General features: G+C 37.9%; 1 protein-coding gene across 1 annotated transcript in view; it reads right to left on the bottom strand.

Annotated features, from left to right (window-relative positions):
* THSD7A (thrombospondin type 1 domain containing 7A) overlaps positions 1 to 14,950 on the bottom strand; it is a 468,537-nt gene that overhangs the window by 255,010 nt on the left and 198,577 nt on the right. The window contains exon 2 of the mRNA XM_055272578.2: positions 8,277 to 9,108. Coding sequence (XP_055128553.1) covers positions 8,277 to 9,108 — 832 coding nt within the window. The remainder of the gene's footprint in view (positions 1 to 8,276; positions 9,109 to 14,950) is intronic.

The following is a 14,950-nucleotide window of genomic DNA, read 5'->3' as shown; positions in this document are numbered from 1 at the left end:
AAGAAAAGGAGTAACTGATTGGAAAAAGAGAGTTTATTTTTTATGTAAAAAATAAAATACTGTATATAAAATAAGCTAAAATCACTCTCATTAATAATGTGCCTCCTCATGAATAATTTGCCTTACAATCCTAGCTAAAGATAACATAAAGCCATAGTGATTAGCAAAATATTATTTCCTTATTTATTTATGTTAAAGTTTTTATTATTGTGATTTTAAAATGTATGCAATATACTTTTATAATAGCAAATGTATATAACTTACAAATAAATAAACATATATTGGGGTATGTTAAAAACCCTGTTATTAATAAATGTGGAAATGTTTAGACCTGCAGGATATAAAGTCTAAACATTTAAAATTGACCTCCAAGATCTTTATAGGTTTCCAAGACCTTTGTAGGTTTTCTCCATTTCTCTTCTAGGCTAGTTCCTCTTCCCCTTGTAATCTAACCTCCAGAGGTGAAACAACCTACAGAAACGGTATTTTTCCACAAGGAACCATTACTGCTGCAATTCTCAGTGCCTTTGCTCTTTTTATTCCCATATTCTTTGGCCATCTCCATCCTAGACCTGGTGCATGCCTTCTAATCCTTAACTCCAGCAGCATTTTCTCTAGGAGGCCATTCTTGATCCTGCCAACCTCCTTCCAGGAAGAATTCATTATCTCTGTTGTTATCTGCATGCACTTTCTCTCTCTCTGTAGACAAAATATAGCAGCTCTAATATTTTATTGTTTCTTTTGTGACATTCTTTCTATAATAAAATATGGATCCTTGAGTTTATGATCTTTGTTTTGTCTTTTTGTCTGCATATTCTAGTGCCCAGAATGTCTTGATGCCTTTAGCTTTGTTGAATGAAAAGTTAAATAAGTAAATAAATGCATAATAAATTAATTAGTTGATGAGTAAACTAACAACGACATAGAAGCAGTTCTCTGGTTCTGACACTGTGCTCTAACATAGCTATTACTTATCAGTCAGGGCCAACAGAAAACAGAATTAAACTCACATGGGTTAATTCAGAAAAGTTCATAAAAGAATTATTAACAAAATTGTAGGCATCGAGAGCGGTACCGCATCTTGCGGCTATTAACTATAGGAAGATTATTATCCTATGGCAATAAAGGAATCAAGGGAAAGGATTTTACTAGAATCTGAGGTAGACCTAGAGCTGGGGAGAGGACTGCTGGCAGAGGCAGGAGACTTTGCTAGAGAAATTCAGCCAGGAACAGACAGGAATAGTCTCTCTTCCCACCATCTGATATACTGCTGCTTTCTCCCACTGGTAGAATCCAAGGAGAAAGAAGGCTCAGAAGCCCATGAATACACTGCTCAGAGGTCAGCATCCGGACACACGAGCTGGATGGGCAAGGAGTGATAGTGGACCTCTAAGGTCAAACATAATATACTGCCTGGTCAGCTCGACATTTTGAGAAAACTAAAATGTCCTTTTGAGCCATCTACCATCTACCAAAGAATATGGGCATACTGACTCTGTTTAGTCGGGTGTGGCCAACAGGCAGCCGAGGCAAGCTTTTGAGACGTGATGATGAGTATCTGGCGGGCAACTCGATGCTTTGGATATAACAGAAAGTTTTAAGATCTAAAAGCCTGCTATTTAGAAGTAGTAATTTTATAAATGGATTCTGAACAACCTAAAAGGAGTGTTACTTTAAATAGTGGGCAATTTTCTCCTTTCTCTTTGGTAAAGTTAGGATTAGATTTGCAATTTTACTGATTCACAAAGTCGTAGCATGGGGATGGGCCCTCAGGAACCATATAGCTCATCAACTGAGTGATAACCTTGCAGTTACTCCCATGACTGCAGAGTGCTGCCTTAGTCTATAGGCACTGCATAGAAATTCACCCTGATATTTCAGTATGAACTGATTTGTAGGCCATGTTGAAAATTAATTAACTCTCTGCCAAGGAAGATATATAGGATTTAACGTCTGCAGTTTTAGGTATGGTGTTTGTTCGGGGTTCATTAGAATCACAAAAGTTGAAAGGCTTTTAGAGATTTATTTTTAGGTTCTCTCCCTCTCTCCCTCATCACTGCCTATCCCATAAAACACGTATGGTTTACAGATGAGAAAGCTGGGTCCCAGAAAGTGTAAATGGCTTGTTCAATACTCTGTAGCCATGAGTGCATAGGTTTACTACTCTTATTTATTATTTATTTATCCTAATTATCCATTACTTAAATTCCATTCTTGTTGATTCAGCCAGCTTCACAACTGTTATAAAGCAAATGCTTTATATTCAAGTTTGATATCACCATTCTGGAAAGCAATCCTAAAACAGAAGGTTGGAGTAATTAACAACTAGTATTCTAAGGTAAAGTGAGAACCAGGCAAAAAGAGATAAGCTGTGTTGAGAAAAAATACAATTTTCTGCTCAACAGTTTTAAATTTGAAGATGAGAGGGGATGCCAGAAAGTCTGGGCTTGGAAAACAAAAATCAGAAATCCACTTTAAGAAGTATTATTCATTTCTATCTGAAATGCTAAGGCTGAATTTATATAAAGACTTAAAAGGAAAAATGAATTTGGTAACAGAAATGAGATAAAAATACTCCAAGATGTTAGTATTTCTAGAGGTTATTATATCATTCACCCCTTCATGTTTTACGCAGTTATGTTTATCCCATGTATTTTTGCCTGAAGTATCTGCTTTATGGAGTTATCTAGAAGCTGGATAGTTCTACTTTTCTTGGCTTAGCCAACAGAAATCTGTTTTAAATCCTAAATCTGTCTTATTCCCTCAGGAATTCACTGGGCTGAATTTCCCACATTTTTTGGAAATGCTTCTCCTGGAATTATAATTACCATTAATTGTCTTTGTCAGACAATTTGACAAAACAAGGTAGGTTCAAATGGAAGATATTTTCAAAAGTAGGCACTACATCCATTAAATGTTTCTAGTATTTACAGCAGATTTCATCCTTGTTCCTTGCTCTTCAATATGCAGATTTGGTTCTTCATTTGAGGAGAAGGTGAGCTGGGCCAGGTAGAGCATTCCAGAGGTGAGGATGCAATGGCAATCACAGGCTATGCTTGTTGCAGTCTGGAGATGGCTGCCCCCTCTCCCTACTCCTCCTCCATTCCACCTTTGACAGCTTACCTCAGCCAGAAAACCAGAAAATAACATTTCTGCTTAATTTCTCCAACAGCTACACTTCTGTGATTCTGGGGTGGGGAACTGGCTCTTAAGGGACCTTCCCCAGATTCCCTGTCTTGCCCTTCCCCCGACCAGATTGGGATAATCCAATAAAAAGAGCCTTGGATAACCCTTCATGGATTGTGCCACCGGGTGCTTTAGAGGAGTCTCTTTCATACTTCAGGTTCTAGCTTCCTCGGTCTCTGAGGCACAGATTTATCATATAGACACTTCGTTTTTTCAGTTTTCCATTTTCCTTTTTTTTTTTAAAAAAAAAACTGTAGATTATTTCCTCGATTGGGGTTACTGGTTGATTTCAAGGCAGGGGAGTGGAGTAAAATTGCCTTTACTTCCTCATGTTTAATTCCAAATCACATACCTTATGTGGTAATAACTGCATGATTTTCTCTATGTCAAAAGAAAACAATTATAACAAATTTAAATATGTTAATAGGTTTTATCTGCAATTCTGGAATTTGGCAACACTTCCTTCCACAAGTTGGAATAAATATTCCCATGAGCTGAGCAGAGGAGGTGGATTTTATAAATAGTAAAGGGCTGAGGAAATCAAAACAGAAAACAAAACGTGGATTGGTCACTTCAAAGTTACTTTTCTGTAAAGGTTACAGCAGAAAACAAAAACAAAAACAAAAACAAAGTCCTTATCATGTCTACTAGGATTGACCTGTTTGGGGATTTGGCTATTATCTCTCTCCTGATTTCTCAGAAGGCAGATAAATAACTTATTTTCAGCTTGGTGACTGGAACTTTTGCATAAGGAACACCATTTTGGTTTAGTCTGTTGGGCCTGGTGCAGGAGAAGGAGGCTCAATCCTGACCAATGGCCTCCTATAAATTTTATTTAACACTCATAAGAGTTCGTACAGCAGGCTGAGACTTCTATCCTTAGAAAGGCCTGCTTGGAGGGTTTGCCCTTGGCTGGGATCTGGGAACTTAATTGGTAAACAGTTCCTTACATTGATATAAAATTTTCTGTAAATGATAAGAGTGGCTGTGCCTAATCTGTTTGTATAAATATAATTTATTATATTACTTGTTATCGTTATTACCGTAGAGTATCATACACTTAATTATCTTGTGAAGTTAGCCTTTCCTCTCTCTTTATTTTTCAGTATTTTCCTGTCTAAGATATCTATTTTTCCCTTGTAAATTTCACAGTAGCAATGTACAGTTGGTATGTTTACTAAATATTCTAGACAAGCACAACTACATCCTTTTCTACTTTTCCAAGTCTAGTGTTAAGTGCAGAACTTTAATAGTTAAGTTTATTTACAGATTTGTTTTAAGTTTTCCTTTTGCAAATGAGATATTTTAATCTTTTTCCCCATTATAATACTTAATTTTTTAAGCATCTAGGGAATATATTGATTTTTGGATATTATCTTTGTGTACATCAACCTCATTGATTTTTTTATTGTTTATAATATATTTTCAATTGATTAGCTGGAGTATTCCAGAATTATCATAACATCTGAGGGAAAAGGTCTTATTTTTGCCACTTGCTTTCCAATTTTCATTTCCTTCTCTTTTCAGGTACATTGACTGGTACTTAGAATGAAAAGGTCTTATCATTACAGATAATGTGCTGTCCTGTCTTATTTTTTACTTTAAAGAGAATGCTTCTAATGTTTCACAATTGAGCACCGTCCCAGCTTTCAGTCTGATGTCTCGTCGCCTATCTCTCTCCATAAAAGTTGATCTATATTATTTCTCCCATTAGGTCATTATTTCAACTTCTTCTTGCAGAATATTAGTCTTGTACAATTTCGATGTGTGAATCAAGGTCTTCTTTTAATTTCAAGAAAGTCTTATCCTTGTATTTTGTGTTTTCTGTTTTAATTTTTCTGGTTCTATCGTCAGGAACATCAATGTTTCATATAGTAATGTCCTTTGTTTGCATATCCATTATCTCTTTTAAAAATTAGTTTATTTGATGTTCTCAAACTCTTCTCTATGTCATTGGCTCTTTTTACCACCAAATATTTTTCCATTTTTTATTGCTTCTAATGTTAATTGCATTTCTGTTCTTAATTTATAATTCTGAATTGCATTTCTCTTCTTATTTTATAATTCTCCTCCATTTCTTTTTTGAGCTCTAACAGATCACTTTTAAACTCATTCTGTTTTTAAATTGTTTCTGTTTTGGATTCAGAAAACCGTATTTCCTTTAACATCTTTGGTTTCCTGGAGAAACACTTGGTATACTTTCACACCAACTCTTGGTCCTGCTAAGATTTCACCCAGCCTGGCTGGAAGTCACTGGTTTACAGGGAAGCTTCCTGTGTCCTAGTATATGTGTAGTGATTTAGAATTCTCTTCCACTAGTTGTCAAAACTTTAATCCCTTAGTCTGTCAAACTGATAGCCTTTTGTTGGCAATAATGGCATAGCGGGCTTCCTGCCTATTATGCTATTCTGATTTTAAGCAGAACTCAAGTATGCTTCAGCAGCCCTTTTCACTGACACATACCATGTCATACTAAGGAAGTGTCATTGGCTTGTCCCCTCAGAAAGCTCAGGCTACTGTTAGAGATTCTGAGTGTTCATGAAAGCTGGTAACACATAATGCCCTTCTAAGTATCCTCCCTAAGTTATATCTAATTTTACCACATTAGCCAAATTTCTGTATCAATTGTGGTTTGGGACTGTAACCGTTTCTTGCTGTCATAAAAGAATAGAGTTTCATTTGTGTTTTTCATTCTTATTGATTTTGGTCTATTGGAAAGTGGAAAGCAGGGCAGATCTATCATCGTTAACTTAAACATTTGAGCAGTAATTCTAAAATTATTTTTGTCTATGATCTGCTTCCCCAGATTGTTGGTTTTATTTAGTTAAACTTATGCAGTTACTATAATATAATTTTTAGCCATATTAAATTATTTTTATTCTCCTACATGATAAAATTGTTTCTGGATTTAATAGAAGCTAAAACATTTTAAATTTGATCACTAAGTTCTTGATTTGTGGCCCTGTGCTTTGGTGATGTCATTGATTCACTCTTCACTTTATTGGCTTCACTGATATCATGGTATAATATCTGAGCAAAACTAGGTCAAAATACCTGATTTTTGTCTCTTCTTCTCTTGGACTTTCTTGATCACACATGATAATTCCTATATAATAGAAATATTCACAGCCAATTTATTTAACATAAAGTTTAACCTATACTGTAATAAGTGAGAAAATATATGCAACTATCAATTTATTGGAAGTTATATGGTATTTCTAATGGGATACAAGTTCTTGACAAATAAGCTCTGCAGTTTTAAATATGTTTGTTTAATTCAAACAACTGGATGAGAATATTAGGCTCTATGCAATGGTAGCTACTATCCTAATTACACTTTTAATTGAGTAGTCAACATTAAATTAAATGTCTACAGCATGCTAACTCAGTGATAGCAGGAAACAACTCAACTTGCTTTGGAGACTCATTCAATTATTTGATGTAAACCAAGTAACTAATATAACTGTAATATACTTCAGGAAAAGAGATAAGAAAATCACCAGAATAAGGATAGTCAGAAAAGACCAAAATAGGAATCGAGTTGAAAATATACATGATACAGAATCAGAGGTACACACACACACACACACACATATTTAAGGAGTTGTAGGAAACCTGGAGAATGAAGGCAAAACAAACAGCCTTCATTCAAGGCCACAGGACCAGAACTAGAATGGAAAAAGGGCAAATTACTGTACAGCTGAAATAAAATGCAATTGTATCAATACAAAGAGGGGAGAGAGTAGCAAAAATTCCAAAAAACAGTAACCAGAACTCTATGATGAGAGAAGGTTATTGTCTTAGACAGACCAATCAATTTTTGTTTATCTAATTAAACTATATCCTTTTTCAAAAATACTTTAAGCCAGATTTCAAAATCTATGCATAGCAAAATCAGTAGACAAGAATAGATTGAAAAAAAAATCGGGTGAGAAAAAAATAAAGCTAAATAAAGCTTAAGATATGTTAATAAACAACATGCATGCCCCACAGTCCTATTTAGGTTCTTAACAGAAGAAGTTAACATGCAAATGTGGTCTGTTACAAGATTTCCAGAGGCCATAAGAAAAACAATCCAGCTGTTCACCAGAAGCACAGAGGTCGAAACTTCAGGGAAATTTATCTTACATGTTTTTTAATCAAGAGGATAGACTGTGTGATAGAGTTGATGACACTTTCAATGCCATTTCTACAGTAAATCTGATATACAATTCTTACTGACGTTACTATATTTTTTCAGTTCAATCCAAATCATAACTGCATAAATATTTCTGAAGAAGCAATTATGCAAATATCCAGATAAGCCACTCCCAGATGGTCTGGTTTATCCAAGAGCAAAATTTAAAATACCCAGAGAACATCATGTCTTTCAGATAATCCTCAATGAAAATTATTTTCACAATAAGTAAATCATACATGAGATAGTTTTTCATAATATAGTCATTATGTACCCAAAATAATTTGTTAAATAATTTCTGTCTAGAAAATGAAGCTAATTAGTTACATGTTTCCTGAATGAGGCTACTCATGATTCAATACCCTCTACTTACCTTATTTTTGGCTGGTTGCTGTTTCCTTCTCTGGAGGGAGTTATTCCATTATATACAACGTGCAAGAAAATTATTCTTAGGTATAGCTCCCCGGGTTGTTGTTTACAGCAGATTTTGTTTTTAGGGTAATTCTGAAAATGCTGTCTTGGAGAGATTACAACTATGCCTTTTTCTATTAACTCACTGAAATAAGTATCTGAAATTAAAATCCCAATATTTCAGCCCCTAGGCAATTTTTTTTCTATTATAGGGAAACAACACAGTCTACACATAGAGAAGAAGCAGTATCTTTTCATGAAGAATCGCTCATGCTCCAGACTTTGAAAGGAAAATCAAAATAACTCAAGTAATACAGGATCTAAATGTGGGCACAATAGAACAACACTGAGAAACACAAGCTCAGAAGCCTTAAATTTGGGGGTAGCTCATCCTAGGTTGTGCCCCTATGTAATCCAGAAGTTATTAGATAGCACGGGATGTCTTAGGTACTCATGATCTTGACAGACGGGCCTGTGTAGTTAACAGTAATTAAAATGTTACCTTAAATCAGCAGCTTTCCCCGTCTTGTTAATGCACATAACCTCTCTGGTCTGATATCCAATCTGGATGTCCCAATATTTGTTCTCTTGTCTGTTCTGTCTGTTTCTGTTTCTCTTTTTCTTAATAAGTTCGCGGGCTTCTGGATCCTTTACTCCTTTGCTGCGGTCCTTTTCCCGTTCTTTATTCTTCCCGCGCCTCCTTGCTTGTCTTACTTGTCGGGAGTGGGGCATTGAGCAGGTGCTCCAGGGCCCCACATGCAGGCTGTGCATGAGCTCGTCGGCCTCGCATGGACTAGATTGGCACACCTGGAACTCCGTCAGGTTTGGACAGCCAGAGCCTCCGAACTGCGGGGGCGCCACCACACGACGCGTCCGGTGCTGGAGCCCGCTGCCGCAGGTCTTGGAGCATTCGGACCAGGCAGAAAACTCAGACACAATGCAATCTTGCTGGCAAGGAATGAGGCAAGCCTGCTCCAGGAGGGGCTTGGGCTCAAAGTACTCACAGATGATATCCTCCGCGGGAATATCTTTGTCTTTCTGGATGCACGCTATCTCCCTCACCTGAATACCTTCTTCCCCCTTAATGCACTCAAGAGGTTTCTCTAGGCTTTTTGAAATCACAGGCTGACACTGATTCCAAGGTCCCAGTCTCCAGTCGTACAACTCTTTGTGCCAATCGCAAACTTTGAAACAATTCTGCTGGTTATTGGGTCTGTCGGCCTGCTTACAGTTAGTATGCAGTGTAGTCCATCCCTCCACATGAGCACACCACACAGCCCTCGTTTGGATGCCTCCTGGACCACATTCATCTCCCATACATCGGCCCCATGGACCTACAAAAATTATAACACAAAAATTAGCAGTGCTACTAGAAGAAAACTACAAGTTACTGCACATTCCAGAAAGACCTTTCAAGACCTAGTACATTAACTTCCCTGAGGTGTTACGAAGTAGGTCTCTGGACACGACTGTTGGAAAGTAATGATCCTCACTAAGTATTTTTGCAAAAGGGGAACTGTGTCACAGAGTCTATATAAGGTAACTTCTCGGACAATTTCATTTTGGGTCCTTTAGGGATTACTAAAAGTTTGGTTTTGTTCATTTCCTTTGTTTTAGGTAGTTAGAAATCCTTGCTGATAAAGGACATCAGAAATTAGTCACAGTGAAAACTCATTACTCCGGCCTCACAATCATCAAATCCATTTCAGTAACTGGCAAAGAAAATGGTCCCGTGTGAAGAACTTCTCCTGCAGGCATTTCCCTTCCTGGACAATTAACTACTTTGTGGAACTTGCGCTCTTCTTCATCATATTTTATTTTCACAGACTATGACTGCAAGGGTCTAATAGTTGTATATTATGTGTGCCAATAGAGCTTAAAGTGTTCACTCTCTGGTTACCAAAGCTAAGAAGCAAAAATCTTCATTTACACACATTCTGCCTTTAAATTTACCAAATTTTCCCCCCCATTTCCCAAGTGAAGTATAGAGCTTGGTAAGGGAATTTAAATGTAACTAAAAGATTTTTTGCAATTTTCTAATCATTGAGAGGTTATTTGGGGTCTTATTATTTATTCATTTCTTAAACATGAAATATTTGGTATTACAGAGCTGTTTTACATGATACTTAAATCAGTGGCTTTAGTATGAAATGTGGGTTTTTTTTCTGTGAAATCCTTCTTAGAATAGATTTAAACCTTATATTTGCATATATTATTTTTTTCTAAGATAGATGATATGACTTTCAGTGCTTTAACAGACAGATCCCAATTCATGAAATTGAGAATTGTATAATTTTGGGATTATAAAGAAACTTAAAGATCATATAATTACATGATTTTCAAAAAGTATTCCATGAATTTGAGAAATTGTTTGATGTACCTTAAAGCCATTTTCCATCTGTTGTGTGGGAAGGTGAGGGCCAACATGTGGGGTGGGCTCTAGTGAACCTCACACCCTTGTACTGCTGCCATCCTCCCTAATTGATGCTTTTATAAGACAAACTCTATTTGTATTATTAGTTTTATTCACATGGGGATTATGCATAAGATTATGTCTGCAAGAGGTTTCTACTGTGGAAATGTGAAACCTGCTAAAGTAGGTCAATGGATTCACTCTATGGATGAGAAAAACAGGAAACAAGAAGGGAAAGTGATTTGCTGAGTTCAAACATTTAACGAATAACAAAACCATTCTGGATTTTAGATTCCAGTTCCAACTTTTAGTTGTATGATTTCTCTTGGACATCAGAGATTTAGCCGCAGTTAGTTTCTTCTGTACATAACAATTGTTAGTATACAAATAAAGAAATATAAAGAATGTGCTCATCATATTTAATCTAAACATTTAATTTTGCTTAATGAGAAAGATGTTTAAAGTTTGTCGAGACTTTCCTTACAAATGGCATTATGGAGTTGTAAATAGAATAGAGACTTGCTGTAAATATTGTGCTAACTAATCACTATTGCATGGAAGTAAATATTGGATAGTTGGCATACCCATATCATTCCTTTATGAAGTTTGCATGTAAAAAATTATAAGGGATGTAAAATACTCATGCTTTTCAGGGATGTAACATTCTTATAAGGGATATAAAATATTCAAGGAGACTGGGAAACAGTCTCCTTGAAGTATTAATATTGAAACTTTATGGGCTTAGAAAGCCAGTGGGTTTGTTGTATCTGTCAAAATGCAATCCACTTAATCATATTTTAATCTTATTTTTAACTTGCTAAAGAAAAAATATATATTCACAAATCTGGTGATACTTTCTTAAAGATTTTTCTAAATACTCACTTTGGGAACCACAGAACCTAGGATACTTCTCAAAATGAGAACCTAGTAATATGTATAAATTTTCTAATTAATTCCACGCATCCTTGGCCTATTGCCCATCCCCACTGTGCTTGAACAAAACAGTGGTCTTTATTTTCCATCTGAACACAACATATAAAGACATATTTATATCAGACGCTCAAATTAGGAGTAAACTATATGCCATTAAGTCTGAATTCGAAAATATAAGTGTCTTATACTAAGTCAGACTCTAAATCTCAGATGTAATTTAGTTGAACTTCCTGATATATTATTTCTTCCAGTTTTTTAAATTAATTATGAAATTAGACTCTAATCAGATTGAGGCTATGAGTCTTTTATCCTCAAGGTGTAAACAAATGATTTTTTATAGCAAACTTATAAGGGTGTCACTTAAAAAACATAACTCTACAGTTTTAGGTAGGCAGCACTATTATTAGTAGTTGTGATTGGGCCGGGCGCAGTGGCTCACGCCTGAAATCCGGCGTGATTGGGAGGCCAAGGCAGGCAGATCATGAGAGGTCAGGAGATCAAGACCATCCTGGCTAACATGGTGAAACCCTGTCTCTACTAAAAATACAAAAAATTAGCTGAGCGTGGTGGTGGGCGCCTGTAGTCCCAGCTACTCAGGAGGCTGAGGCAGGAGAATGGTGTGAACCCAGGAGGCGGAGGTTGCAGTGAGCCGAGACTGCACCACTGCACACCAGCCTGGGCAACAGAGCAATACTGCATCTCAAAAATAAATAAATAAATAAATAAATAAATAAATAAATAAATAAGGGAGTGGAGCCAAGATGGCCAAATAGGAACAGCTCCTGTCTACAGCTCTCAGCCTGAGCGACACAGAAGACTGGTGATTTCTGCATTTCTGTTTAAGGTACCGGGTTCATCTCACTAGGGAGTGCCAAACAGTGGGTGCAGGACAGTTGGTGAAGCGCACCCTGCACAAGCCGAAGCAGGGCGAGGCATTGCCTCACACGGGAAGTGCAAGGGGTCAGGGAGTTCCCTTTCCTAGTCAAAGTAAGGGGTAACAGACGGCACCTGGAAAATCGGGTCAGTCCCACCCTAATACTGCGCTTTTCCAACGGGCCTGGAAAACGGCACACCAGGAGATTGTGTCCTGCACCTGGCTCGGAGGGTCCTATGCCCAAGGAGTCTCCCTGATTGCTAGCACAGCAGTCTGAGATCAAACCACAAGGCAGCAGCCAGGCTGGGGGAGGGGCGCCTGCCATTGCCCAGGCTTGCTTAGGTAAACAAAGCAGCCAGGAAGCTCGAACTGGGTGGAGCCCACCACAGCTCAAGGAGGCCTGCCTGCCTCTGTAGGCTCCACCTCTGGGGGCAGGGCACAGACAAAAATTCAGCAGGAACCTCTGCAGACTTAAAGGTCCCTGTCTGACTGACAGCTTTGAAGAGAGTAGTGGTTCTCCCAGCATGCAGCTGGAGATCTGAGAAATGACAGACTGCCTCCTAAAGTGGGACCCTGACCCCCAAGCAGCCTAACTGGGAGGCATCACCCAGTAGGGACAGAATGACACCTCACTCAGCCGGGTACTCCTCTGAGACAAAACTTCCAGAGGAACTATCAGATAGCTGAATTTGTGGTCTCACGAAAATCCGCTGTTCTGCAGCCACTGCTGCTGACACCCAGCCGAACAGGGTCTGGAGTGGACCTCTAGTAAACTCCAACAGACCTGCAGCTGAGGGTCCTGTCTGGTAGAAGGAAAACTAACAAACAGAAAGGACATCGACACCAAAAACCCATCTGTACATCACCATCATCAAAGACCAAAAGTAGATAAAACCACAAAGATGGGGAAAAAACAGAGCAGAAAAACTGGAAACTCTAAAAAGCAGAGCACCTCTCCTCCTCCAAAGGAATGCAGTCCCTCACCAGCAACGGAACAAAGCTGGATGGAGAATGACTTTGACGAGTTGAGAGAAGAAGGCTTCAGACAATCAAACTACTCAGAGCTACGGGAGGAAATTCAAAACAATAGCAAAGAAGTTAAAAACTTTGAAAAAAAATTAAATGAATGGATAACTAGAATAACCAATGGAGAAAAGGGCTTAAAGGAGATGATGGAGCTGAAAGCCAAGTATCGAGAACTACGCGAAGAATGCAGAAGCCTCGGTAGCCAATGCGATCAACTGGAAGAAAGGGTATCAATGATGGAAGATGAAATGAATGAAATGAAGCGAGAAGGGAAGTTTAGAGAAAAAAGAATAAAAAGAAATGAACAAAGCCTCCAAGAAATTTGGGACTATGTGAAAAGACCAACCTACGTCTTATTGATGTACCTGAAAATGATGGGGAGAATGGAACCAAGTTGGAAAACACTCTGCAAGATATAATCCAGGAGAACTTCCCCAATCTAGCAAGGCAGGCCAGCATTCAGATTCAGGAAATACAGAGAACGCCACAAAGATACTCCTCCAGAAGAGCAACTCCAAGACACATAATTGTCAGATTCACCAAAGTTGAAATGAAGGAAAAAATGTTAAGGGCAGCCAGAGAGAAAGGTCGGGTTACCCACAAAGGGAAGCCCATCAGACTAACAGCTGATCTCTCGGCAGAAACTCTACAAGCCAGAAGAGAGTGGGGGCCGATATTCAACATTCTTAAAGAAAAGAATTTTCAACCCAGAATTTCATATCCAGTCAAACTAAGCTTCGTAAGTGAAGGAGAAATAAAATCCTTTACAGACAAGCAAATGCTGAGTGATTTTATCACCACCAGGCCTGCCCTAAAAGAGCTCCTGAAGGAAGCACTAAACATGGAAAGGAACAACTGGTACCAGCCCCTGCAAAAACATGCCAAATTGTAAAGACCATCGAGGCTAGGAAGAAACTGCATCAACTAACAAGCAAAACAACCAACTAACATCATAATGACAGGATCAGATTCACACATAACAATATTAACTTTAAATGTAAATGGGCTAAATGCTCCAATTAAAAGACACAGACTGGCAAACTGGATAAGGAGTCAAGACCCAACAGTGTGCTGTATTCAGGAAACCCATCTCACGTGCAGAGACACACATAGACTCAGAATAAAGGGATGGAGGAAGATCTATCAAGCAAATGGAAAACAAAAAAGGCAGGAGTTACAATCCTAGTCTCTGATAAAATAGACTTTAAACCAACAAAGATCAAAAGAGACAAAGAAGGCCATTACATAATGGTAAAGGGATCATTTCAACAAGAAGAGCTAACTATCCTAAATATATATGCACCCAATACAGGAGCACCCAGATTTATAAAGCAAGTCCTGAGTGACCTACAAAGGGACTTAAACTCCCACACAGTAATAATAGGTGATTTTAACACCCCACTCTCAACATTAGACCGATCAACGAGACAGAAAGTTAACAAGGATATCCAGGAATTGAACTCAGCTCTGCACAAAGTGGACCTAATAGACATCTACAGAACTCTCCACCCCAAATCAACAGAATATACATTCTTTTCAGCACCACACCACACCTATTCCAAAATTGACCACATAGTTGGAAGTAAAGCTCTCCTCAGCAAATGTAAAAGAACAGAAATTATAACAAACTGTCTCTCAGACCACAGTGCAATCAAACTAGAACTCAGGATTAAGAAACTCACTCAAAACCACTCAACTACATGGAAACTGAACAACCTGCTCCTGAATGACTATTGGGTACATAATGAAATGAAGGCAGAAATAAAGATGTTCTTTGAAACCAATGAGAACAAAGACACAACATACTAGAATCTCTGGGACACATTCAAAGCAGTGTGTAGAGGGAAATTTATAGCACTAAATGCCCACAAGAGAAAGCAGGAAAGATCCAAAATTGACACCGTAACATCACAATTAAAAGAACTAGAAA

The sequence above is a fragment of the Symphalangus syndactylus genome, chromosome 3 (genome assembly GCF_028878055.3).
Source record: "Symphalangus syndactylus isolate Jambi chromosome 3, NHGRI_mSymSyn1-v2.1_pri, whole genome shotgun sequence".
Lineage (NCBI taxonomy): Eukaryota > Metazoa > Chordata > Mammalia > Primates > Hylobatidae > Symphalangus > Symphalangus syndactylus.
Note: the sequence above shows the minus strand (reverse complement) of the source record. Positions and strands in the feature narration are given on the sequence as shown.